The sequence below is a fragment of the Theropithecus gelada genome, chromosome 1, assembly GCF_003255815.1.
Source record: "Theropithecus gelada isolate Dixy chromosome 1, Tgel_1.0, whole genome shotgun sequence".
NCBI classification, from domain to species: Eukaryota; Metazoa; Chordata; class Mammalia; order Primates; family Cercopithecidae; genus Theropithecus; species Theropithecus gelada.
Genome location: NC_037668.1, coordinates 143816556 through 143843509, shown reverse-complemented (window position 1 = coordinate 143843509; position 26954 = coordinate 143816556). Strand labels below are relative to the sequence as shown.

The window sequence follows — 26954 nt, the reverse complement described above, 5'->3', positions numbered from 1 at the left end:
AAGTCTTACAACATCTCAGGCTTCCAGGATGGGTGCATTTGAGGGTCCTAAGGTAAAATTTTAGGCCAAGTCTTCATTCTTAAGCCTTTCCATTTCATCCATCTCATAAGGGATGAGGAGTCAAAGGTTTTAGACTGGGAGGGCCTGTCTCCTAATTGATTTAGGACATTCACTTGTGTTTGTGGTTACCAAATGTCATAGGGGCTTGTCCTGCACTGATCTATAGCTCAGTGACTAACATCCTCAAGATGGGAAAGTGGCTTGGTGTGTTCCTGTAGCTGTATACCTTGTTTCCACGGAGCCCATTTTTTATTCACCCTAAGTTTGCCTGGCCTTACAAAACTTCTTGGGTGGTAGCAGGGGCCATTGTATCCTAAGAAGATCCACTGGAATCAATGTTTGGTGGAAGCTGGCTCCAGCAGAGGTCAACTTCCCCAGATAAAAAAGGAAATTGCTGTTTTTCCAGGTATTTGGGGGGCTTGCTGGCCAGGCAGGTTGCTGTCAGGGTTTGAAGGCACTAAGACCCAGGAAGCAGACACTCAGCCCAGTTGTTGAGACAGATCCAGACTCTCCATCTCTGACAAGCCATTTGGACTGTCTTTTTTGAGTTCTTTATGTTTTCCTAATTCATGGACTTCAGGCAATCACAGCCACCCATATGACATCCTCTTTCAGCTGCAAAGTACCATGGGGTGATGGACAGAGCACTACCCTGGAGGCACTATTTCACAGGCAATTTTGCATCCTCTTAGCCCCATCTGAAGTTGACTCAAGTGGACTGGTATGGGCAGCAAAGAAGCACACAGATGGTGGCATCGCTAGGAGTACTAAGCTACCCAGATGACCGAGAAGGACAGTTATGATAAGGTGACAGGCTGCATTTCTCCAATCCTGAGTAGGAAACATATTTTCATCCCACATGGTAACTCTAGTTCTATGGTTGTCAGGAGCTTCTAATGTCCCCATATTAAGAACCACATAATATATTACACCACCAGCTATCTCAAGACACATGGGAGAGAGTTTCAGAAGAATGTCGCATTGGTTCTACTTCCTTATCCCTAAGTAATTCTCCTCTTGCCCATGGAAGCAACAGAAGTGCCATTTGCAGATTATCTTCCTTTTTGATTTGTTTCTTTGACAAACTTAAATGCCCAGGCCAGACTATGTAAGTATTACAAGTATAGCAGTGAACAGGCAGATATACTTCTGCCTAATGAAACTTACTCCTTGGTGAGATACACAGACATTAAATAAGCAATCAGAGAATTAATGAGTAATTAAAATTATAACAAGTGTGACAAAGAAAACATACAGGATGCTGTATACAGTGGTTGTTGGTAAAAGAGCTTTCAAAAGAAGTCCTGATTTGTAGCATCTGCCAATTTCTGCAGTGTAAATATATCCACAGTTAATTTCAAGCTATGGGCAGTTGCAGTTGCCAGCTCACACTGTTCTAGAATATTCAACAATCAGCTCTGGTTAGCCAGCATGAGCCAACTTCAGCAGACCACTGCGTCATATCAGATATTATAGAGAAGGACTAAGCTGACCTATGGGGGGGTCAGAGCTTTTCTGATGAAGTGAAATTTAAAGTGAGCCTTGAGGGAGCATCAGTAATTTGCTAGGGAAGAAGTGAGAGCAAAAGACTTTTCATGCATAAGGAATAACTTGTACAATGCATAAGGAATAACAACATGCATAAGGAATAACTTGTACAATAGCTTGTACAAAAGAGGTAAGAAGGAACATGGTGTTTTATGTAATGGGAGAAGATCAATGTGGGGAAGCTTAGTGTGCCTCCAAACCAGATGAAATAGATACTATTATAATTATCCTCATTTTTAAGGAAACTGGGCTGCAGACAGGCTGAATAACCAAATAACTAGCTCAAGGTCACACAACTGTAAAGTGGTAGGATGTGGATCTGAATCTTGGCAATCTTTCTCTAGAGGCTGCCATGCTATCACTTTGTGCTGCCTTTCAGCTGAGAATGAAAATGGTAAGCAAGGGCTCAAACCATGCAAAATCTAGTAAAATGACTGTCTTCTACAGGCAATATCAAATTCATTTCTCAAGGCAGCTCTCCAGGCCAGCAGATCTTACTTAACCCATTTGGTTAGGAGACCATAGGAAAATCTGATGAAATATGTAGACACCCTCATCGTAATGAATGTGTTCAAACACATACACAAATTTACATATTTTTTTGATGGTTCACGGATACCCTAGTCCATTTATAATCTCCTTAGTAGTCCAAACATTGCAGAAAAGCAATCTCTGTGGGCTGCATTTTCCCCTCCTGCTTGCCTCCTGCCTCCTATCTTAGATACTTTTCTCGATTCAGTTCTTGCTCTCTGCCATCTTACAAGGAATTTGCAAGTTTCTCTTGCTATTCCAGGAACAGAAGATTTCATCTTTTACTGAAGACCTGGGGCCATGTCATTTAAAATACCTCCAGCAAGAGTGTCGGGCTGTGGTCAGGAAATGTTGATTTTCATCTTAACCTGCTCTCTGATAACTTTCTCCTGTTTCCCTATCCTTAACATGGAAATTTGTTAGCACCTGTATTTAGTGCTGTCCTTGAAGACCTGTATCCTGGCACTTCCTATGTTAAAATATGCCATGAAAATCCAAATGTATGTCTATAATTATGTTTATGATAAGTCTACTTTTCACTGAATTATATTTGAGAGTAAAATTGTATTACAGTATTGAATTATATTTCAGAGTAAAATTCTAGTATAATTATGCTTTACTCTGACTTCTTCATAATTGCTTTTGAATTTATAGCCGATATTCAGAAAAGTGTTCTGAGACCTTTGGGAAAAAAATCCCATGTAAATGCGGAGCATTGCAACTATAATAATAATTATTTTACTGCTATTTCCACCATTGACCCTGACATATTTTTCCCTCTACTTCCAATCAGCTATTTTCTCCCTCCTATCCAAAATAAGGAGAGACAGCTTTAAATTAGCTAAAAAACAAAACAAAACAAAAAACAGATCCTTGAGGTACCATCTGCTGTGACAGCCTTACAAGGTAGAGGAGAGCTTTTTGATACCATCCAACATACCAGCTTATGAGAGCTGATTGTTAAATATCTTGGAGTTTTATAAGCTGACAACTGTTTTAGATATCAAAAACTAATGGAATAAAAATGCTCTGATGAGTCAGTAATAAAATACTGAGCAATGGCTGGGCACGGTGGCTCACGCCTGTAATCCCAGCTCTTTGGGAGGTCGAGGCAAGCGGATCACGAGGTCAGGAAATCAAGACCATCCTGGCTAACACAGTGAAACCCTGTCTGTACTAAAAATACAAAAAGAAAAAAAAAAATTAGCCTGGCATGGTGGCGGGCATCTGTAGTCCCAGCTGCTCGGGAGGCTGAGGCAGGAGAATGGTGTGAATCCAGGAGGCAGAGCTTGCACTGAGTGGAGATCGTGCCACTGCACTCCAGCCTAGGCGACAGAGCAAGACTCCATCTCAAAAAAAAAAAAAAACAAACAAAAAAAAACTGAGCAATACTACAAGCAAGACAGTGACCTAAGTGTTATAGGGAAGACCAAGTACGTCTTTAACCTATAGTCTAAATAGATACATGGGAGGCTGTGGGCCCCTCAAGGGTAGAGTCTTCTTAATAAACACTTGCCATAGTTTGGGCCACTGAAAGATATAAATGAAACACATGTTCGTTGAATGAACAAATAAATGGATAAATGCTAAGGTGCAGTGCTGCCTAGCATTGGGAAGATGACTTTCAAGAGAATCCCAGAGACTCATGCCCAGATTAGGACAAAGGAAATGTCTTTCTGATTACTGTCCTGAAATTGACATATATAAGGAATAAGAACTAATGAGTAAATACTTGTGTACTGTTCTTTTCTTTGGGCCTTTTTCTCTACCTCTCTAACTTCTCTTCCTGACTTGGTAGACCATAATCCATTTGAAATACTGCTCAGTGGAGCCCCCAGTGGTTTAGTAGATCTGCGAAATTCGATATTATTTTCTTACAAAACCTCTCCTCTGGGGATAGTAACCTTAGTCAGTCTCCTAGTTTTGGCTTTGTTGTGCGAAGTGAACTATCGTGGATTAAAGATGGCCACAAGTTCTTTGCTGCTCTATGCATTGAGAAGTGAAGTCTAATTACCCAGCCCTTGGATCTGGGCTTGCATTACTGATTCATTTAATATATAGAATTTGGCAGAAGTGATCCAGAACTTCAGAATTTAAGTGATTCAGAAGACTTACAACTCTCATCCATGCCTTTTGGAATACGTGTTCTTGGAAACTAGCTGCCATGTTTTCAGGAAGCCCAAGCATTCCTATGGAGAGGTCCATGTGGAGAGGATCCAAGGTATCCAGTAGATAACCCTGGATGAGTTCCAAGTCAACTATAAGAAACACTTGCCAGTCATTTGAGCAAGCTATCTTGGAAGTAGGTTCTCCAGCCACAGTCAAGCCTTCCCAGATGACATTTTTTATCTGCATGAGTTTATCAGAGATGAACTGTCCCTATTGAACCTGCCTAAAACAGATTAGTGAACAAAACAATTGTTATTGTTTTAAGTCCCTAAGTTGTGTAGTAGTGTATTATGCAGCAATAAGAAACATGCCAAAATAGTAAACAAAAGGAATACTGAATTCTTAAAGGAGTATGAAGATTAATTAGAGCCACCAACAGGAACTGAAACAAAATGCGAGGATGGTGATTCCTACTAAATTCCCCATTTATTTTGCTGATCTGTCCCATGCAGAACACAGATGAATTTTGAAGAATGACAGTGAATTTTTAATATCTCAATCAGATGTTGGCTCCAATTGCGGCTGTTGTTCCAAATGTAGTTTGATGGAACAAATCAATAGGGCTCCTGGCACCTGGTCAGGAGCCATTGAGCTGGCAAATGCTTATTTCTCTATACCTGTTAATAAAGTCCAGAAATTAGCAAATTCTAGCTCATGGGCCAAATTCTGACTACTGGATTTTTATAAATAAAGTTTTATTAGAACACAGTTACATTCATCTCTTTACATATTAGGTATGGCTGCTCTTGTGGTACAACAGCAGATTTCAGTAATTATGGCAGAGTCCATCTGTCCTCCAAATTCTAAAATATTTATTTTCTAGCTTTTTACCGAAAATGTTTGCTAACCTCTGGTAAATACCATCTGAAGCAATTTGCTTCCAGCCAACAGGGTTAGTGATATGCCTCCACTGTCCTACTTCAGGGCTCTTTCAACTTTACAGCCCTGTGTTATAATCTAGTCCACAGGGACCTTAATTGTCTACCCATTCCATCAGATAACATGCAGGCACATTATATTAATGATCTTATATCATGATTACTGTACCTGGTAAATAGGGTGAAGTAACTAGTTCTAGATATGACGTTAAGATACTTGCATACCAGAGAGTGATAAATTTCACAAAATTCAGTTTATATCCAACTGAATGTTATTGAAATTTGTAGTGATCTACTTGTTTCGAGCATGCCAAGAAATTCCTTTCATGAACATGATGACAAGTTGCTATATCTGACCTCTCCTACTACGAAGAAAGAGGGATAATGTCTAATGGGCCTTTGTGGATTTTGAAGAGAATATATATTTCGTTGGGCATGCTATTATAATCCATTTACCAAGTAAGATGTAAGGTCATTAGTTCTGTGTGGGGTCCAGAGCAAGAAAACCCTCTCCAATAGTTCAAGGCTGCCATGCAAACTGCTCTTACATCTAGATCCAGTAGATTCCATGGTGCTCAAAATGTCTCCATTAGGCAGGAATCCTGAATGAAGTCATTAACCTGATAGATGAATCATAGAGCAGACATTTAGAATTCTGGAGTAAAACTATAACAACTTCTTCAGAAAAATTCTTCTTTTAATTCCGAAATTCCTCTTTTCAAATTTCTTCTTTAGAATACCAGTTTGAAACTGGAAGTTTGATCATGGGTCATCAAATTATAATGCAACCTGAACTGCCCATGATGAACTAAGAGTTGTTGATCCATCAAGCCTCTAAGTTGTACATGAATGATAGCATTCAGTGATCAAATGGAAGTAGGATATATGAGATCAAGCACGAGTACATTGAATAAGCAAGTGACCCAGTTACTCATGGTGTCTATTTGTGCAACAACAGCTTCAGAATCTTACACCCATGGCCTCATGGGAAGCACTCAGTGACCAGTGGACTGAAAAATATTTGGCCTTGTTTACAGAAATTTTTGCATAATATTCTGGTATCATCCAAAACCAAATGATTACATCGTTGTGGCCCTATACTAGTGGTGTGGGGAAGAAAAATTTTCCCAGTAAGAACTTCCAGCAGTGTACCTAATTGTTCATTTTGCCTCAATGGAAAGACAGCCAGAGGTATAAATCTACATTGCTTCATGGGCAGTAGCTAACAGTTTAGATGGATAATAAGGGACTTAGAAGAAACATGACTAGAAAATTAGTGACAGGAAAATCTGGGGAAGAGATAAATGGATAGACCTTCCTAAATGGGCCCATATGAATGCTCATCAAAGCTCAATCTCAGCTGAGAAGAATTTTAATAATGGACAAGAGGACGCATTCTGCAGACCTCTATCAGATTTTTCTTTCCAGTTTCTTCTGTTCTTGACCAACGAGCTCATGAACAAAATAGCCATGATGGTAGACATGGAGGGTATGCATGAATTCGGCAACATGAACTTCTACTCACAAGGCATGAAAGGACAGTATTTTGTTCTTGCTCCATAGAAACTTACTCTTCATAGGGATTTGTCTTCCCTGCCTGTAATACCTTTGCCAAAATCAGTATCTGTGGACTTAAAGAATTCTTACGTCTTATTTCCCTTCATGTTATTCCACGATGCTTTGCTTTTGACCAAGCAACTTACTTTGCAACAAATGAAGAATAACAGATTCATGCTTATGGAATTCATTAGTCTTAACTTGTTATCCATCACTCTAAAGCAATAGATAGGTGGAATTCTTCTTTTAACTATTTACTGTGCTAGATGGTTGGAAACACTTTGCAGGGCTAGAATAATGTCCTGAAAGATCCAGTAAATTCTCTAAACGATCAATCAAGGCATGTTGCTGTTTCTCTCTTATCCAGATTTCATAGATCCAGGAATCAAGGGAGAAAAATGGAAAGGGCTCCTCTTACTGTTACCCATAGTGATCCACAGCAAAATTTATTCTTTCTATTCTCAACTTTAGACTCTGCTGGTCTAGAAGTTCTGGTCCCCAAGGGAGAGATGCTTCTACTAGGATATACAGCAATGATTCCATTAAGATAGAAGTTGATACTCCCTGCTGCCGACTTTGGGCTCCTCATGCTAAAGAATCAACAAACAAAATAGGTTATTGGTGTATTGGCTGGGATAACTGGGGAAATGGGATTACTACTACACTACAGAAGTAAGAAAAAGTGTGCCTGGAATTCAAGATCATATCTTATACTCTCAAGTCTTGTAATTACTTTTGTTGCTGTAACGAACAAAGTGGAAAATAACCCAATGCAGGCTCAATTGCAAAAGCTTGGATCCCTCAAAAATGAAAATTGACATCACCCCAGGCAAGAAACCATGACTAGGTGATGTGCTTGCTGAGAACACAAGTATATGGAATGGGTAGTGAAAGAAGGACGTTATAAATACCAGCTATGACCACAAGATCAGTTATAGAAATTAGGATGGTAAGAATTATGAATACTTATTTTTTGATATAAATATATTTGGTTGTATATTAACCAATTCTTTTTTCTCCCCCATCTACCATCTAATATAAAATGGGGTAATAATAGTCTTTGTATTAGCTCCCTAGGGCTGCTATAACAAAGTACCACAAATTGGGTGGCTTAAAACAACCGAAATTTATTTTACTGCAGTCTGTATGTGAAAAGTCCTAAATCAAGGTGACAGTGGGGTCACTTCCTTTTTAGAGGCTCTGAGGGATAACCTGTCCAATGAGTCTCTTGTAGGCTCTGATGGTTGGTGGTAATCTTTGGTGTTCCTTTGTCCAATCTCTGCCTCCATTGTTACATGACATTCTTTGTGTCTGTGTTCAAATTCCCCTCCTCTTATAAGTACACCAGTCACTGAATTAGAACCCACCTTAATCCAGTATAACCTCTTCTTGATTATATCTGCAAAGATCCTATTTCCAAATAAGATCATCTTTACAAAGTCCAGGGGTTAGTACTTCAACATGGCTTTTTGACAGACACAATTCAACCCGTAATATCCTTGTATCTCAGTATATTTATATGACATGACATCGGAGGGAAAGTGGATCTTGGCTAAAAAAGGACTGAATATCATTCCAAAATGGACAAAGCAACCTATGAGGCTAGGTATCCCTTTTTTTTGGGGGGGGGGGGGCATCGTCTCACTCTATAGCCCAGGCTGGTGCCATGGTGCCATCTCGGTTCACTGCAACCTCTGCCTCCTGGGTTCAAGAGTAGCTGGGATTACAGGCATGTAACACTATGCCTGGCTAATTTTCGTACTTTTGGTGGAGACAGGTTTCACCATGTTGGCCAGGCTGGTCTCGAACTCCTGACCTCAAGTCATCCACCCACCTCAGCCTCCTAAAGTGTTGGGATTACTGGTGTGAGCCACCGCGCCCAGTCGTCTTTTAAGTGTGTTTTCATCTGTAGAACTGAGAGTTGCATCATACTAGATAGAAGCATCATTTTGCTAATGTCTTCATTTGGAAGTTATATTTAGTTAAGAGAAGTGGACATGGATGCCAAGTTGGCAAGGGATGGATTTTGGTAGCATTCTACGGTATCAACTTAGCTAAATCAGGAGCTATATTTTCCAGAATTTCCTCTCCTGATTCACACTGAGTTAAGGTTACTCTTAAGGGAAATTTGCATGAGGTTGGAAAAGCAGAACTGAAGCAGCAAGCATTTGAAGGGGGCACCAAACTCTATGATGGCAAAGCACACATTTTCCCAGATGTGGTGATTTACCTGGACTTAGCGCAGCAGCCGTAGTTGAAGCTCTCAAAGCTCTGTCTTCAGCTTTGCCAAGTCCTATGCTAGGAACATGTTCAGCTCCATGGCAGAGGGCACTAGATCCCTCCGGAAGTCACCCCCTTGAGGTTGGTAAAAGGCTGATATGGGTTCCAGTTTTTCCTCCTAATTCCTATTCTTCTTTGTTCTCCTCTACTTCATGCCCGGCTTTTGTTACTGATGGCTGTGTTGACCCGGAGAGTTCAGCCCATTATCAGACAGATGCAACAGACTCCCATTGACTTATTCAACAGATCTCACACTTGCCTAAGGTCTAATCCCTGGAATAAACCCCTCATTCTATGTCACTGTTTCTGCTTCTTATTAAACCCCAATACATGTACCTTCTATCAACACTGACAAAGGCTGTCACGAAGGAAGAAATCAGGAACCACGGAAAGCACTGGTGTTCATATTCCACCACCTCAAAAAGGTGGGAAGTCTTCTACAGATAGGTGTGATTTGGCTCACTTCTGAATTATGACCCATCCTTCTGGGTGCCAGTGCTAAATAGTCATTTTCTACCACCCTTCATCTGACCTCCATCCATATGCCACAACTGTCTCCAATCAGAGCTTGAAACCAAACAGCAACCTATATTTCGTGAGATTACATGTTTCATGTTTGGGGAAAAAAGCATAAAATAAAATGTGTTGTGGCCTATTTACAAGAGCCTGTCCCCAAATAAGGTGAAGGCCATCATTGATTGGTCTCTATTTAACTTGGCTCATTGGACTTCTTAACATCAGAATATCTAGCTGAGCAATTTATTAGCATTCTATCTTAGTCAGCTTCTGGAGTGTCATTCAGATCCTAGTTCTCTACTCTGACACAGGTTTTTTTCTTTTCATTTTAGCCTCCCAGTTTCTCCTGTTTCTCATATTACAAAAGGCCGTCTTTCCCCTTTACTGCCAGCACATGATTGTGGGGTTGTGCACGTTTCTTCTTGCATATTTCCCCTTGTACATGTTTTTTGTCAGCTTCCTTGCCCTACCTCCCATGATGCCTTTTCTTATCCAGAAGAAACTGGCACAAACTCTTTCAAGAAATGAAAACTCCCTATCCTGGTTCACATGCATTGATTAGAAAAGTATTAACTATTGAAATAAATGTAATATATAAAGCTGAAGCTGCTGTTTTATTCAATCTAAGATAACAATGTTTGCTATATTTTTTAAAATTAATTGCAGATTCATTCTACTAAGTAATTAGATTCATTTAGTATAAAACAACCCTTGCTGGATTCTGAGAATGGTTCATGCATTGGTCAGGGACTCGGCTTTCTTGGGGTGACACAATTATTTCTTAGGGCAGCCCGATAGCTCCCAGACAGCTAGTGAGGCCCAGCAACCTGTGGAGTCTGGTTTCTGGAGCTATGGCTTGGTTAATCTGTATTATTTTCATGAAGTGGTTAACATTCCTTATGAAGAAATGGAGGCTAAGTGACTCACAGCAGATTAGTAGAAAAGTCCTGAGTCCCTCTCAGAATCCTTGGTATTCTGGTTGGCAGGATTACTGTTTGCCTCAGGATAGGCTGTTCTCTCAAAATCATAAATTTCCAAAAACATAAATCACTTCCATGTGGATAAAGATGAGAAATTGTATTGATTTTTCTGTTTTGTTAGAAAGAAAAAAGAGAGAAGGAAAGAGGGAAAGTGGGAAAGTGGGAAAGGGAAGGGAAGGGAAAGGAGAGGGAAGGGAAGAGGGAGGGAAGAAAAGGAGGGAGGGGAACAAAGAAAAAGCAGAAGGAAAGAAGGAAGGGAGAGAGGGAGGCAATATACCTTACATGCTATCAGAAATTTAATATTTAGACTTAAAATAACAAAAGAAAAAGTCTGATAAATTACCATGTATTTTAAATCACTAATTATATATCAACCTGACTCCTTAAACCAAGGAAATTGTTAGCCTGAAGAATAGAAAGCACAGAGATTTACTTTTTACCTGATTAACACTTTGTATTAAAATAATCCAAAATAGCTGTTAATTCCTGTTAAATTCAGTCTCCACTTTTCTATAAAAGAAAAATTTAAATTATTTTTGGTAGAAAAGCTATTTTTTAATGTCAAAAATATTTCCTTATAACATTTTCAAGCCAACATACACAAAATTATTTATGTCAAATATTGTCACATAGAATCCAAAATGCCAGATTCTTCAACTCTTTTATTCACCCCAGGCAAATTTCAGTTTGCCATAAATCTTCCTTATGGCCAAGTCCCACTAGACTTTTAATTTAATTAAACATTGAAAATATTTGCATTGTGTTTTTCCCATACTCCCAACCCTCCATCAACAGTGAATTGGGAACCCAGCTATACATTAACCCAGAGTTATAAGGAAGCTGTACATATGTATGGAGCTCAGTTTCAGTTTGCTGGGAAGAGTAGGCAATAGCAATTTGCTGCAATGCATTCCATGGTTAATGTCACCAAAGATGTCAAGTGAGCAAGTGACAATGGGGCAGTTGGGGCGGAAGAGGGGGAGAGGAACAGCAAGATCCCTAAGTGGAAGATTGTCCTAAGTTTTTATCAAATACCCACTAGGGAGATCACTGAATTCTCACCAATCAATCTGGCAGTGATTTGGTCACCAAGGCGCAAAGGCAGATGGGATCCCCTTAAGTTCACTTTATGCAAGGCTTCCCCAATGCAAAAGGAATTATATTTGCAGGAGAGGATGACAGCATTGTGAGAATAGAAGGGATAGTGACTGGGCAGATCAATACTGGAGCTGTTTCACTTCCTTGCTAATTCTGTTTCACAGTGAGAAAACTGGATATGTTTCCTTCCTCATCTCTCTTTCCCTATATAAAAATCTGTGTTTTATTTCAACTTTTATATGCAAATTACCAGAGCTAACAAAGGCTTGAACCTGAGTTAAGGTAAAAGAGGGGGGAAAAAAGACACATCCCGAACCAGTTTCATTTATGTAATGAAAATAAATTTTTACACAATCAACAGAAACACACCAAGATTTTTTTGCGAAAAATATTTTTAAATAAATTTTTCTTTTTTTCTTACATTCTGATATACATATGTAACAAGGTTTATGGCACTGTAACCAGAATCAAATCAGAAAAAAAAAAAAAAAAAGGAAAAAGGTGGGAAGGAAAGTAATTGATATATTGTTGAATTCCTTTCTATCTCCAAGCTGGCAAATTTGCACTATTTGTCTACCATTCAGCTGCCAGCTCTAACTTGTTTGCACACTTAAAACATCATATTATTGCACAAGAAGCCAGTGAAGGCATATGGTATAATGGTCAGTTCCTCACTATTTCAAAAAAAATCTCTTAAATCCAGAGAAGGAAAAAAAAAAAAAAAAATCCAGAGCATGAAACACACAAAATCAAAGGTATCCTTTGTCTCTTTAAAGAATGCCTGAAGGATTCTTAGACCACTTAAGCTGCCCTGATCTTCTCTTTGCACCAGTGAGCACAACAGGGCTTGGTTTGGTTGGGTTTTTGTTTTCTATGTGGACAGCCCAGGTGGGTCCCAGGCCTTGGTGATTCAATGTCTTTTCTATTTACTTTTGGTTCTTTTTAATTGGTTTAAAGTGTGTAGTATTTTCGGTCTATGAACCTGCACAGACTATTTAGTCATAAACTCTACAAATAGCTTAAAAGGAAAAGGGGGAGAAACAAGTTGTATTATATTTTTATTGTTGGCTTAAAAAAATTACTTCTTTAACCTCCTGAATTTGTCAGTTTGTGGGAGGTGAATCTCAATGGCGTCAAAAGTTATAGTCTTCTCACACTTGTTAAAAATAAAGTGTTTAAACAAGTTTGTTTCCATTCACAAACTTTACTCCCAACTAAAAAAAAAAAAATAAGAAAAAAAAAACCAGAATCCATCCTCCTTCCTCATTGTCTCCTAACGGAGAGCAGCAATCCTTTCCATCCAGACCATTGTCACACAACCGTCTCCACGCCCATCAGCTTTGGTGTAAGGATTCTCGGTGTCACACCGTTGTTTAGGTCTTCCTCAAATTCTAGCAACTGCCCCATGAAGTTAAGGTTTGGGGAGATAATTGGTCGTTTGCCTTTGACAAATTTATAAGCATCAGTCATGGTCATCCGAGTGTGCTTCATCAAGTAAGCGATGACGATGGTGGCAGAGCGGGACACCCCAGCCTGGCAGTGGATGAGAAGCCCCTTCCCACACTGGTGAGCTTCCTCTGAAAAAAGGGAGAAAGACAAGAGATGAAGGGCAGACGGAAGGGAGAGGCATGGAGAGAGAAACTTTTATCTAAATTTTGCAATGCCTTATTTTGTAGAGAAATAATGAATTAAAACTGTTTTAAAGCCAAGTATAATCTACTAGTTCATTATATATATTTATGTCACAACTTCCAGAACTGGCTAAAGTTGATAGCAGCATGAACAAGAAGCTATACATCTACATTTAAAGAGAGGGAACAGTTTGCTTCACAGGTGACAGTGGCCTGAAGCCAGATCTATAACACAGTTAACTTTCACGCTGAACAAGCTACTGATTAAGTCAACTCTAACAGTCATTGAACCTCTCTCTTAAATGTCTTGTTCTCTTATTTTCTGGAATTATACTACTGAAAAAAAAAGAATGAAGGAAAAGGAGGGAGGAAGGGGAAAAATTATACCAACACATGAAAATATACACTCACACACATATATATATATGTATGTGTATGTGTCTATGTGTGTGTGTGTATATATATGTTATATATATATAACAGTTCCTCTTTGGATTAAGGATGTTAATTCCAATTTTTGGTTGTGTGACTTAACAAACCCAAAGCTAGTAACAACAACTCTCTCACTTGTAATAGAGAAAAAACACTTTCTTTATTCTATAGAATTGCTCTGTACAGGAATGGGAATTAAATGGATAAGAGTTTTAGTCTTACTAAACCCTGATTAAGGTTAAAGGAATAAAGCTAAACTAGAAACATGCTATGTTCAGCTTCTCCCCAGAAAATCCAGTTGTTGCAAAGTTAACTAAATGCCAGTAGCATACAGGCCCAGGGTGTCACCTCTCAAGCGTTCAACCCCATTTGCATCCACATATGACATTCCAATGTGGCAATAATGTAGAAGATGGAGGAATCCCAGCAATGGTTCAAAATCCAGAGCAATTGAAAGAGGAAGACTTGCTAAGTTTTCGGATATATTAAAAGCTCAGGACAATAGCGTGTGGGCACTGCCTGAACAGATTCTTAACGACATTTCTAGACTCTAACGCATCCCTAAGCAAGCTTCCTTGAAGGAACACCAATTAGATAAACAGGTAGGGAAGGAGAAGGAGTAGAGAGAATAGCGATTTCACCTAAACTACATCTACTGGCTAGCCACCAGTGGACCAAGGAAAAAAAAAACCTGACGTAAATTTTCATCTTAAAAGTTTACAGATGAGGTTTACTTCTCATAGTCAACAGTATTTCAAGAAAAGTAAGCATCTCTCTTTTTCAACCTTTTCCCTTCAGTGTATAGTATTTAGCTCCAAGTCAAGACCAGAAAGCATGGTGATGAGAGAATGAGCTTCCAAGTGCCTGGCTGGACCACTGGTTCCACTACACACACTTGATTCAGGAATAAACAAACTGGCATAAACACTAAACTTAGATGCTGCTTAATTTATATTGGACTCTCAGTGAAAGCTATTATGTTTATAAAACCTGCTGTGTTTTTCCTAACGCAAGACTGTAAGATTTTAGTTTATCCAATAACATAGCGATGAAAATAAAATTGTGCCTATGCAGGTTGTGATTTGGAGTTGTTCTTTGGGCTGAATGCTATTTGTTATTGGTCTCGTTTCCTTTCAAAAAAAAAAAAGGCAGGTAAGCCTGAGTAATCTATAAGGAATGTGAGATGTGAGAGCTTTGGTTGAAATCCTCTTAGAACAAGTATATCTTACCCTAGTCATTAAATAGAAAACAATTTCCTAACTTCCTCCAACTGGAATTAAGTCAGATGGAATCTCAGTCATAACACCATGTATCAACCAGAAGTTCCTCATCTGCTTGTTGAGAAATTTTTCTTCCTCAGAGTTCCAGGTTTGGCTCAGATTTTATTAATAAAGAATCTGCAGTATCTCTGCATCCTCAGTTTGCCAGTTGGGAATTACTTAATAGGGCATCAGAAACATCACCTTAGTATGTTGTGAAAAGGCCTCAGGCTTGGGTCAAAAACCCTGGATTCTGGCCCCTTCTTGGACACTAGAATTCTTATGACCTCAGAGAAGTCACTTTCCTTCTCTAAGTTCAGTGATCACCCTGAATTTCCTTTCAGACTCAATATTCCGTGGTCCTGTGCTGACGGCATAATTAGCAAGGAAAACAGCTTGGCAACATGGCCGCAGATGTCAACACTACAGCAAATCCACCAGACCCCAGTGGCTGTTAAACCTAAGGCTGTTTTTTTTCTCTGGCGAAGGAACACCCCACTCCACTTAACTGTATTCTTCCTGGAATAACAACCTGCTGTAATATTTAGGAAAAGTACTAGACCACCCCTTTATGGTGATAAAAGTTGAAGTTACTTAAAAACAAAACAAAACAAAACAAAAACAAATGTTGAGTTTTGCTATATTGCAGGTGTTCCTAAAATGATATTTTGAGTCTTATAGCAGTTTGGGGCTATAAAAGTTGCAGAAATTAGGATTAGGATTAGGCTGATAGTTGCTTCCTTCTGGGGATTAAAGCCTGCTGTTGCTAAAACTTCCTCCTTGGGAACTACTCTGTCTACACAACCTGATCTTTCCTAGTTCAATGAGTTTGGGGCAGACTGTCAAAGGAAAGCTAGTACCATCTGCTCTTATGCTGGATGAATAAGGATTAGTAGGGTGACCGGAAGGCATGGGTGTGTTTGGAAGGGGTGTCATATTCACTAGATGTTGCTTCCAAGGTGCTGAAGGGCGCTAGTAGATCCAGTAGCAGTAGCACCAGCTCTGACCTCCAATTCCTTACTTTCCATCCATTTTTCTGGTTATAGAGCACATAAATGCTAACTCCTACCACTATTTCACTGAGAACTTGAGGGATGAGGATTTCTAGTTGAACGGATCCCAACAAATTCAATTACTGCCCTTTTATATCCATCTTGATGGCTTGGATACACTTGACAGGCTATGACTTAGGAGAATGCTTAGGCTGTTTCAGTTAGCAGAGCCCTTCGAAACTCCAGGGCAGCTTTTTTTTTTGCAACATAGGAATAAACCTTGAACTTGATATCAAAGCAAGAGCCGGAGGGAAAAGGAAGGCAGAGGATGAAAATTCCCTATGGGAGACAGTTACCAATGAACTCAAAAGCCTCTTCAAAGTACTGCCGCAGGTTCTGCTTGTTGCTGTCAGTGGCCGGCAGCCGCTTGTAGTTGAACAGGCCTTTCTCATAGTGGTAGAGGGGAAGATGAGTGGTGACATTGATGACGTAGCCGATGTTCAGCCGCTGCATGGTGTCCAGGTCCTGAGCATCCTGCTCATTGCCAAGGAACAGGAAGGGCAAGATGGGGGTGAGCTCAGCGTTCTCGATGTCAGGGGTGGTGGGGATAGGCTGAGGTAGCAAGCTCGAGGCCGCGGATGCGCCGCCCCCCACCTCCCGGCACTCTTGGAGCTGGAGGGAGTTGTCACAGAGGTTTTCATGGTTCTGCTTAAAACTACTAAGTCCACCTGGAACACAAACACAGAAAGTGAGAGTGACTGAGATTTCAGAGCTGGCAGAAAATGCTACCTCCCCATTAGAATGAGTTTGCATTGTAGCTCAAGCATATTTTAAATACACACATAAATATGTATTTAAACAAAATAAAAATAAAACAAAAAATAAAAGTCCATTTAGAGACCCAAGACAAGCTTCGGGGAGTATCACTGCATGGAGCACTTTGGAAATGTGCTCTTTCTACAAATGAGGGCATGTTCCCCTAGAAAGAGTTCCACGCAGTGTCAGGCAATTTCCTCAGCTGCAAATGTGACCTGCCTCAAAGAGCCATATGCTCAGTGGCCTACATAGAACCCTGTGCTTTGGGAGCCAAGAAAGGCACAGATGACCTCCTCGGGTGGAATCTCAGCACCACGGGAGCACGTCTTGCACCCTTCATAGCTCACCTCACCCAGAGGGCCAAGTGTGCTCCCAATACAGCAGAGTGGTTACAAGCAGGAACGTTGGAAGAGACAGGTTACCTTGATTATACTCTGGGTACCATCATTTCCTGACACTATGACTTAAGTTCATTTACCTCTGTGCTTCAGTTCCACCATCTGTAAGCTGAGGGTGATGGCGTCTCCCTTTGAGTGCAACTGTGAGCCTCAGATAAATGAGTACGTGTAAAATACTTAACACATCTCCTGGCACACAGTAGAGCTCAGCAAGTAGTCACTATTTTAATTTATATTATTTATATGATTGCCCACAGGTGAAATCAGCAGAGAAGTACTTGGAAAAGACAAGCCAGGGTGGGGTGGGATGGATTGCTCTTATAATCTTTTTTCATATTCTCCATGTAGGTCCCTGACATTTGTCAACCCTGACTTTCAGTAGAACAGAATGTGAGAGCAGCGCAGTTGCTTACTCCTCGACTTTCCAAGGCTTATGGGCACATAAACCCATCAAGAAACCTCTTGTGGATGGGTGAATGCAGACTTTTGAGCTTACGGCTCTGCTCTGCCTCCTAAGAGTTATGCATCTAGCATAAAAAGCTTATAAACTGTGCTTGTTTCTCCATTTTTAAAATGCAAATCTTCCCCTGAACAAGTGCAATCTCATTTTGGGAATGGATCTTAGGGAAATCATCTAACCAAAGACAGTTAGCTAGATACATGGAGATGGTCACTACAATATTATCTGTTTTATATATATTTTTAAAAGGCCAAGTAAAACACAAAAACAAATTAAAAGAAAAAAAAGTTATTACATTCATTCCATGGAGTATTATGTGGCCTTTAAAAGAGTAGTTGCAAAAACGATGTGAAAATAAATAAAATATTTTGGTTTAATATTAAATTTTTAAAAAGCTAAGTAAAAAACATTCAACAAAAGCTGAAGGACTGTACAAAAAATGAACAATTGTTTAAGTTAGGGAATTTATGGATCACAGTTTATTGTTTAAATTTTCTGCTAATATTTTTACACACAATGACATGCACAGATAAACCCAAAGGATTATTACAAAGCTCAAATTATATAATATACATGTAAGTGCTATAAAATCTGGATTGACATTATTAGTGCCAACTGAACTCTAATTCGAATCAAACAGAACTGGATACACTCTGGCTTTCCCTTTGAAAAGAGGGGGAAGTAGAAAACTCCTATTAGCTGAAAGCCACCAGAACACAACATCTACTACCCTCACAGACAGATGGCTTGTGGCTGTCTTGATAGTTCCAGGAGATAAGGCAGAAAACCCAAAGCATGAACAAGAGACGGTTATGTTGCAATAAGGACAGGAAGTCTATCTGTCCACTAGCCTCTGTGCCTAGCATATGTTCTTCTCCATTTCAAGTCTCATCTTTGACAAACCACAGCGGGAAACTCCAGACCATAACCTAGACCGAGTCTCATGACTTTTCATAACCAATGGAGCCGGAGCTGGCTGCGTAAAAGACAGAAATCATATTCTCCTTAAGGTATGGTTATGATCCAAAGAAAACTCAAAGGGCAATACTATGTTCACTTTACTCATCGAAAGTAAAAAGTCAAAACCTACCTCAGCTTTTTGAAAAGAAAAACAAGAGCTGTATACAAATTTCAGCTGATTTCCAGAATTAACCTCTGCCCTTACATATGATAGTTCATTCTGCTAGGCAGTTATGATAATAAACTTTGAACCTGAAGACAGAATTCTGAAGTAGAAAGAAAGAAAATATTGAAAATAACTTCACCAGTGAAGACTTAAAAAATAAATAAGATAAAAACTACCCATTGTCATCATCACAGCCTCCACAAAAGGGATTCTGAAGAGTTAAAATCTGCTCAGCTTTGCCTCCACAGAAACCCAAATTCCACACAGATTCTGTGATGGGAACCTAATTCACTTTTTTCTTCAAAGGCGGCAGTTGTTACATTTTTCCATATAAGATGAGAGGAAAGAACAACAAAACAAATTCAAAAGAAGTCTCTAAAAGCAGGGGAAAAACCTCTCTGTTCTTATTTAGGGTACTCAAGCTGTAATTTGTCTTAAAAGCAGCTAGTTAAAAAAAAAAAAATGCTAGAAAACCCCACACACAGAAAAAAGCAGCGTCCAGCTTTTTAAAATTCTGCCTCTACACCTCCTTTCTCAATGACATCAGCTGGAGGCTCCCCACCTGCCCAGTTGCCATAGCAGTTACACAAAGACATACAATGACATCAGTTGGCATGATATCAGCTCTTTGAGTGCAAACAATACAAGAAGAACTACTTTGTTTAAGGCCTTTGGTGCAACTGTGTTCTGGGGAGCCAATGATGTAATGCTAACAGGTGGCATGGGCCTTCCATTTGCCTAATGGGGGGAAAAAACCATGGGGAGTGGGGGGAGGAGGGAATTTGAGACAGACATGCAGAATGCTCCAAATCACAGAGCATGCTTATGTGCAAAAGTATGTGTGTATCGTATGTTTAAGCCATGTAGGAACTCTGTTCATATAATATTTGGAGGTGGGAGGGGTGGAGAGAAAAAGGAGATATTACAATTTAAACATATAAGGTAAACAAGGAAATTCTCCTTGAGGGGTCTGAAGAAATAGTCTCCTGTTCAACGGCCAGTATGCTAATCAACTTGGGCATCAGTTCTCCATAAGGCTCATGCACAGCTACGTATTGCAGTTAAAAACTCTCTCTGTGGACGGTGCTTAAAGTAAAACAAAACAGTGGAAGCTCACAGTGGTGGCTTTTTCCAGAGAAGTCGGCAGGAAGGATTGTTTTCTTCTCTTGGGGAAGGGTTGAAATTGAAAGCTGGAGGGGAGGGGGAAGAGTAAAGCTAATCTGGTTTTTCTTTTCCAGTTACTTTCCCCCGACCCTACCCCATCAAATATCACCAGAGGCCAAAGTGACTGATCACTTAATGAGGAACCTTGATGATGCTATATTTATTACTATTTAAGAATATTAGAACATGATAATTAACAAACAAAGCAGGAGCAGTGTAGTATGGAGGTGAAGAGCAAAGGTCAGAGACAAACACACCTAGCTGCAGTTATGATTCTGCCTCCTAGCAGCTGTGAGACCCTGTGCAGGTCAGGTTCCCTCATTAAGCCTCAGTTTACCAATCTATTAAGTGGATGTAATATCATCTACCCAACAGGGTCATAGTTCAGGAAGGCTATGTAAAGGTTTTGATACACAACCAGGTATTCGATAAATAATGTCTTATTACCCCCCAAATTATCACCTGTCGTAAATTCCAACTGATCTATGCAAACATCTAGTCCATGAGAGCCCTATGTGCAGTGCAGTCATTCAGCGCGGGGGTACTGAGTCTGTACTTACTGGGTTTGAATCCCCAGCACAGCCAAACACTAGCTATGAGACCCTGGGCAGGTTTCTCACCTGTCTATTCCTCTGTTTCCCTGTATACAAAATAGGGATAATAACAGTACCTACCTCACTGTACTGTTGTAATGATTAAAGTGGTTAATACAGTACTTTAAAACAATGTCCAGCACATTGTAAGTGCTTTTTCTTTCCATCACTTTGGGAAACTACCATTTTAAAGTTCTAAAAAAAAAAAAAAAAAAAAATCTGCTTGCTATAAAGACTCTATATAAGTAAGCTAATGTTCCTGAGTTTTTACTTTTAAAATTTGATTTAACAAAAAAGAATTAGGAACCAAGGTATCTGAGCAGTTTGAAAGTCTGCATAACATCCTTTTAACATAAAGAAAGCAGCAGCTCCCTATTTTTCCTAAACAAATAGATCTGATTTTACTTTGTTGGTGCTAGCTTTCCTAATAAAGACTATGTCTTTGCATTTCTGGTTTTTCCACAGGATTGGATTTTGAAAATAAAACTGTTCTTCCCTCTTTCTTCCCTTCCTCTAATTTCTACCAAGGTGGCTAACTTCTCTATGTGCACAAGAGCCTGCAGTTATTACTGCAAACATATTGTAGCCATGAGCAACAATGCTGGGGTGGGGTGAGGCAGGGCAGGGTGGGGGTGGGCAGCAAACATTTTCAAAGCTTATCTCAAAAGTAGGTTCTCTGCCAAAATGAGTATGGTCAGTACACTGATTCTAAATGGCAGCAACAAAGAATACCTAGCATCCCTAAAGAACTGTATGTGGAAATACTGCCTCCCAGTTTCTGCTAACACAGGCTCAGTTCAGTGACAGTCCTATTGAAGCAATGGATTCTAGTTTTAGTGGGAAACTTCTCTTTATAGATGCATTTCAGCTCCTGTTGCTGTTTTGGCTACTGCAGTCCTGGAAACAGAAGAGTCCTCTGTAATGTGATTCAGAAGCAATGCACGAGGTGGTGAGTTAAAGAAACCACATCCAAATGCAGAATCTATAAGCAAGAGATTTTTATATTCTAAAGGTGGACAGCACTTTCTGGTCTTATGCTAAGCTAGAAAGTGAGTTGTTTCCAGAAATTTAAGGAACACTCTCACTGAAGGTCAGCAAACAGAAGTAATGTCCAAAGACCAGGGCGAGGGGTGTAGGCTAAAATTGGACTCTTCCACAGTTTGCTATAAGCATATTGATCACCTCTCTCTGTTGCCTAGTTTTTCTTACTGAGTAACTAGTCTTTTAAAGTAAAACAGTACCTTGATGATAGCAGTTAAGATCATAGACTGGAGCCAGACTGCTTGAGTTAAAAATCCTGACTCCTATCACTTACCTTGTAACAAGTTATTGATGTCTCTGCATTTCAGTTTACATATCTGTGACTTGTATATAATAATATCTATCTCACAGAGTTCTCAATATGGATACAATGCTACATGAGAGTTAGGTGTTTTATTGTAAGTGGGAGAGACGTTGGTGTAAGTTGGATGCTATTTTGTTTATACCAAGAACAGATGGATGCTATGATATACTCCACAGAAACAGTAGAACATCAGAGCCACTAAAGATTCTATAAGCACCAGAATCTTGTGGAAGAACAAAGCCTGGATGAACTGGAGCTGATGTCAGGCTGCCAAGGCTGAAATCTTCTTCAAAGACAGGGTCAGAGTCACTTCATAAGTTTCAGGGCAGAATATCACCTAACAGGAGAAATATGTGGCGGCAGGCGGTGGGGGGGGGGGGGGGGGGGGGGGTGCCCGCGCCACCCACAAAGATTATTTCTACTTCTTGTTTTCTATGAAATGTTCTTTATACTCCATAGATGTGATTGGGTATTTTACAGTAGGAATTGGGTATTTTACAGTAGGGTATTTTCAAGTTCACTTGAAATCATTGCTACTGTAAAATACCCAAGGAAGTGTTACTTAAATTGTCTTATGATCTTACCCCCAGGGAACTTGTATTTCTTTCCCAAGAAGAGTGAAGGGAGGCCCTATCAAACAGAGGCAGAGAGAATGGGAGTGTTGTCTCACTAGGTATAAGGTATGAAACAAGAGATAAAGAAGTGTTTCTCTTACTCACGGGAAGAGAGAGATTTAGGAGGCTATGAGTCAGAGAGAAGTCTTCTTATGATCACGTCATTTGACTGCTTCCCTCAAACCAGTGTGGTCTGGCTTACATGTGAAATGCCTTATGTGTGAAAAGACATAAACAAGGAGGTATCACAAGCTTAAAATACACACACATATACATAAAACTTCAGATATATACATACAACATACTGGCATCTTGAATCCCATTGAGTATCCATCCACATTATTTGGCTTGCTATATTATTAAGTCTTTTAGGAAGATATATCTAAAAATATTTTAGTCCCCCCACTCATGGGTTTTTTCCTGTGTGAAGGAAGCACAGTTATCTACAGATATATCTTAAAAGCCAGCTCTAGAAAAGACAGTGGATGATATATAAAGCAGCAAAAAAAAAAAAAAAAAAAAAAAGAGCTTTGCCTTAGATTTAGAATAGTGGGTCTACCACATGCCAAGTGTGTGACTTTTTGAAAGCTATTGAAGTCTTCTGGTCTATCTTTCCCTAATTATAAAATAGGATACTACTACTTAGGTCTGTCGTAATGATTCAATGATTTTGTGTGCACAATAGCCATCCTGGTATTTTAAGAAGGCATTCAAACCCTGCAGCTATTTGAATGATTATCAAATGGAGCAGCAAAGCTAACTAGCACTGGAGATAGTCCGATGCAGGAAGATGACCAGAGACTACAGTGGTCAATGTCAGTGTTGCTAGAGATGAACTTTTGACGCTGGTACAGTTGCTTCAGAGCAGTGGGGAAAAGGAGACCATCCTGCAGAGGCAACCCCATACAAGGGCATCACCAGATAGAGAGAACAAAGCAGGAGCCATGGGGACAGCCCACTGTGGCTCTGCTCTGCTAAAAGTGTACTTAGTGTTGTTAGCCTAGTCTACACTCCATCACTGCCGGAGGAAGTGGCATGCAGAATGGGGGTTGGCGCTGGTGGTTAGTGTGGTCGCCCTTGAAAACCTCATTATATTTAGTTCTTTATGTCTATGATTTTTAGAAGCCTTGAAAAAAAAAAAAAAAAGACTTTTTTTAGGCGTATCAAATAGCCAAAAATACATTTCTGGTATATTTTCTAAAAATATATGTATATTTCTAGAAATTCTAGAAATGGACATATAGAAAAGTTATCACACACACTTTTTCATACCTCAATTTTCTCAATAAGTTGAGGTGTTTACAGTTTTTCTTAGTCATTCTATAAAAACTTAGTTTCAACAACTTATTATACATATACATGCAGCCTCACTCTACAACTATAACGGCATTATTAATACATATTCTTTTAAAATATACTTTTCTCTGTGTATTTCCAAATTAAGAGCTTTAATAGAATTTAGGTTCTTGGAGAGCAGGACTAGTCTTATTTAAATCCCTTTGTACACAGGAATTAGCCCCAAGTCACATGAAGACAGGTGACTGCTGATGTGTTAGATACCAACAGGAGCTATAGGGAAAGAGGTGTTGAGACAGGTGGTCAATTTCTTTCTGGAAATAATTTACAAAAACTTAACAATAAAGAGATCTTCCTAGTGTTTTCCTAGTGCTAAACAATAGGCTGAAATCACTTCCAGAATAGCCCTCCCAAAACAACCTTCCAATAATAAAAGTTGTTCATTTTTACTTAGTTCATCTAACCAAGTAGTATTTAGTAATATTTTAAGAGAAAAAAAAATTCTGAAAAGTTGATACCAGAATTTGCCTGAATTTTGAGTTAATAGTAGTCTTTTCTTTGGATTGTCTGGACAAAACAGCATAATATAGAATACTGATGCTTCCATGAAATAGACATTGCTTCTGTTGTTGTCATATAATAATTTTGGTATCATAGTGATACAGGAGTTAAGAAGAAATTACTTAGGCAGATAGTGAGGGTAAAGAAGTCCTAAGGTTTTCCTTTTAATGAAGAGAAGCCCCAAATCATTTTCTAACAAAGAGTAGCCTGTAAAGTCGAGCTGCAGACACAGACAAGCAAACTGGTAGCTTGCACGGGTGGATGCCAGTAGGAAAGAATTACCTGGGACTAGGCATGTTCAAAATGGAGGCTCCATCTTCCCTTCTCTGCCAGCCACATGTAAGGTAAGGAGCAGACAAGATGGCGCCAGGCAAAGGGAGAGTTCATTTGCATAATAAGTTTAGGGTGGGGTGACCACCCTCCCCAGAGTGCTGTGTAAACCTCACACCTGGTCAAACCAATCTGTGAGCCGTACATAAATCAGACACCGCCTCCACAAGCCAGACTATAAAATCTGGTGCATCCACCACCAGCCGGCCTTTTTCCTCTGGGAAGTCCCCTCTCTCTCACTAAAGAGCGAGCTGTTTTCCTTTCTCTTTCTTTTGCCTATTAAGCCTCTGCTCCTAAACTCCTGTGTGTCCATGTCCTAAATTTTCTTGGTGTGAGACAACAAACCCCAGTTATTTAACCCAGACAAGGTAACCACTTCAACAGTTACTGTTGTTTCTCTCAGATCATGTCCCGTCCCTCCCACCCCAACATTAAAAAATCCAGCATTCCAGAAATAAGCTAATACTTGATGATGACACTTACCAAGAACTAAAACAGTCACTTTTGCTCCTTCCTAATCTTTGTATAATTAGCAATGTGCTTTCTTCTCGATTTTTTGTTCCATATACTTCTACTTTTTCCAGTCATTAACTTGTTTATCGGAGGGGTCTTGTGGGTTTTTTTTTATATTTTCGAATATACTGTTCCCTTCCTTGTTTGATAAAAACCTTTGCCATGCCCTCAATAGGAATACTTTTAAAAAAATTCTTGCCCACATATTTACCTCAAAAAAGTGAACTGAGTCAGAAACATCCAATGATTTAGGAATTGTGATTTATGAAAATTGAAAATAAAGTTTAATTGGAGGCCTTCCAAGAAATGCTGACCCTGGAAAGTTTTTATCAGAGCTTTAAAGATTCCCCTCTGCTGCCACCACCCTCCCCTCCTGGCTCAGAAGTTGCCTCAGGACAGAATTGGTATAGAAAAGAGCTGGAGATTATATTTCCGCAGGCTGGAGTAGCTCAGTCCACACAGAAAAGTCAGCCTCTGGTTCCTACCCCTTGAAGGAAAGTACACTTCTCTTGCCCCCCTCCTACCATTTCGATTTTAAGGCTTTAATGAATAACCAATGTTTGAGCTACCACAAGTTTAATTTGTGTGTATTTGAATAACACAGGCAGATTGTTTTGAGAGGATACCTCCAAGTATGTAAAGATTGTTTTGAGAGGATACCTCCAAGTATGTAAATACAGCCTGTTTCTTTAAATCTGTTACCTCATTTATTTACATTAGAACAGAAAGCACTGCCAGAAGCAACAGCTGATGACAGTCATGTAATTTTCCACAAAGACAACAATTAAACAGCTTTGTGTTAGTTTAATGAGCAGATGACTTTTATGTGAGCCAGATTTGAACTGTTAAGATCTCAAGAGTTCCCAGAGCCAGGAACCCCCTCAGGTTTTGCAGAAGTCAGTGAGACTCTAAGACTCTGGTTTCTTCCCACCGGGGCCTTGGGTTTGGTCTCTGTCTCTATCCCTCTTGCCCATTTCTCCTCTCTTCTCTCCCTCACCTCTTCTCCCAGGCTCTTCCTCCTCTACCCTGATCCCTCCTCCCTCCCCTCCCCTCTGCCTCTTCTCCCTCCCTGTCCCTGACATCTCCCCTCTTCTACCCTTCTCTCCCTCTCCCTCCACCTTCTCTGTCTCTCATAAATCCATCAGCAGTAGATGGGAAGAAAAATGAAAGAGAGGCATTCTACCTGGAATACATTTTGCTGCTTGAATTTCAAACGAATCCACAGAATATTTGTTAGACCTATTTTTAAAAAGTCAAAGGTGGGCTGGGAAGAGTGATTGAGTACTCATTCCTGCCAGCCAGACACACAGTAAGGCTCTGCTAGTGCAGAGAATACCATCTTTAACTCACCCTCCCCATTCTGTCTCACAAAGGTTTCCGTAAGAACCATCTGAAGACACGGTGCGGGCATGGTTGACTTCATGTCAGTCCCTCTGCCAGAGGGGCAGGGAAGTGCCTTCTGCTTTCCCTTAAGCCTAGTCTGGAATGGAAGGGTCAGAACAGATGTTTCTGGTGGATCCAATTGTCCCCTCCATCCATACACCCTCCTCCCAGCCTGTGTAGTCCCTTTTTTTTTTTTCCACCAGGATTTTATCTACTTCTATTGAGCTCCATTCTCACTGACAAAAATGCCAACTAAAGAAAATAAAAGTATTTTTGCTTTCCAGGAAAGGATTTTGGGCTTCAATCAAGTGAATGGCTAAGAAGGGTACCTACCAAGATCCAGTCTGGGGGTGAGGGGTCAGGGGCTGACAGAAAGACAGCCAAGTTCCAGCCCCCATGTTCCTGAAAACTTGCAAGTTCAGTT

The 26954-nt window shown here is 39.8% G+C and overlaps 1 protein-coding gene across 1 annotated transcript in view; it reads right to left on the bottom strand.

Annotated features, from left to right (window-relative positions):
* Window positions 1–11932: 11932 nt before the first annotated feature.
* DUSP10 (dual specificity phosphatase 10) overlaps window positions 11933–26954 on the bottom strand; it is a 40767-nt gene continuing 25745 nt past the window's right edge. Inside the window, exons 3-4 of the mRNA XM_025367027.1 lie at window positions 16288–16659; window positions 11933–13194 (exon numbers count right to left, since the gene is read on the bottom strand). Of these exons, the coding sequence (XP_025222812.1) occupies window positions 12929–13194; window positions 16288–16659 (638 nt within the window). The 3' untranslated portion in view covers window positions 11933–12928. The remainder of the gene's footprint in view (window positions 13195–16287; window positions 16660–26954) is intronic.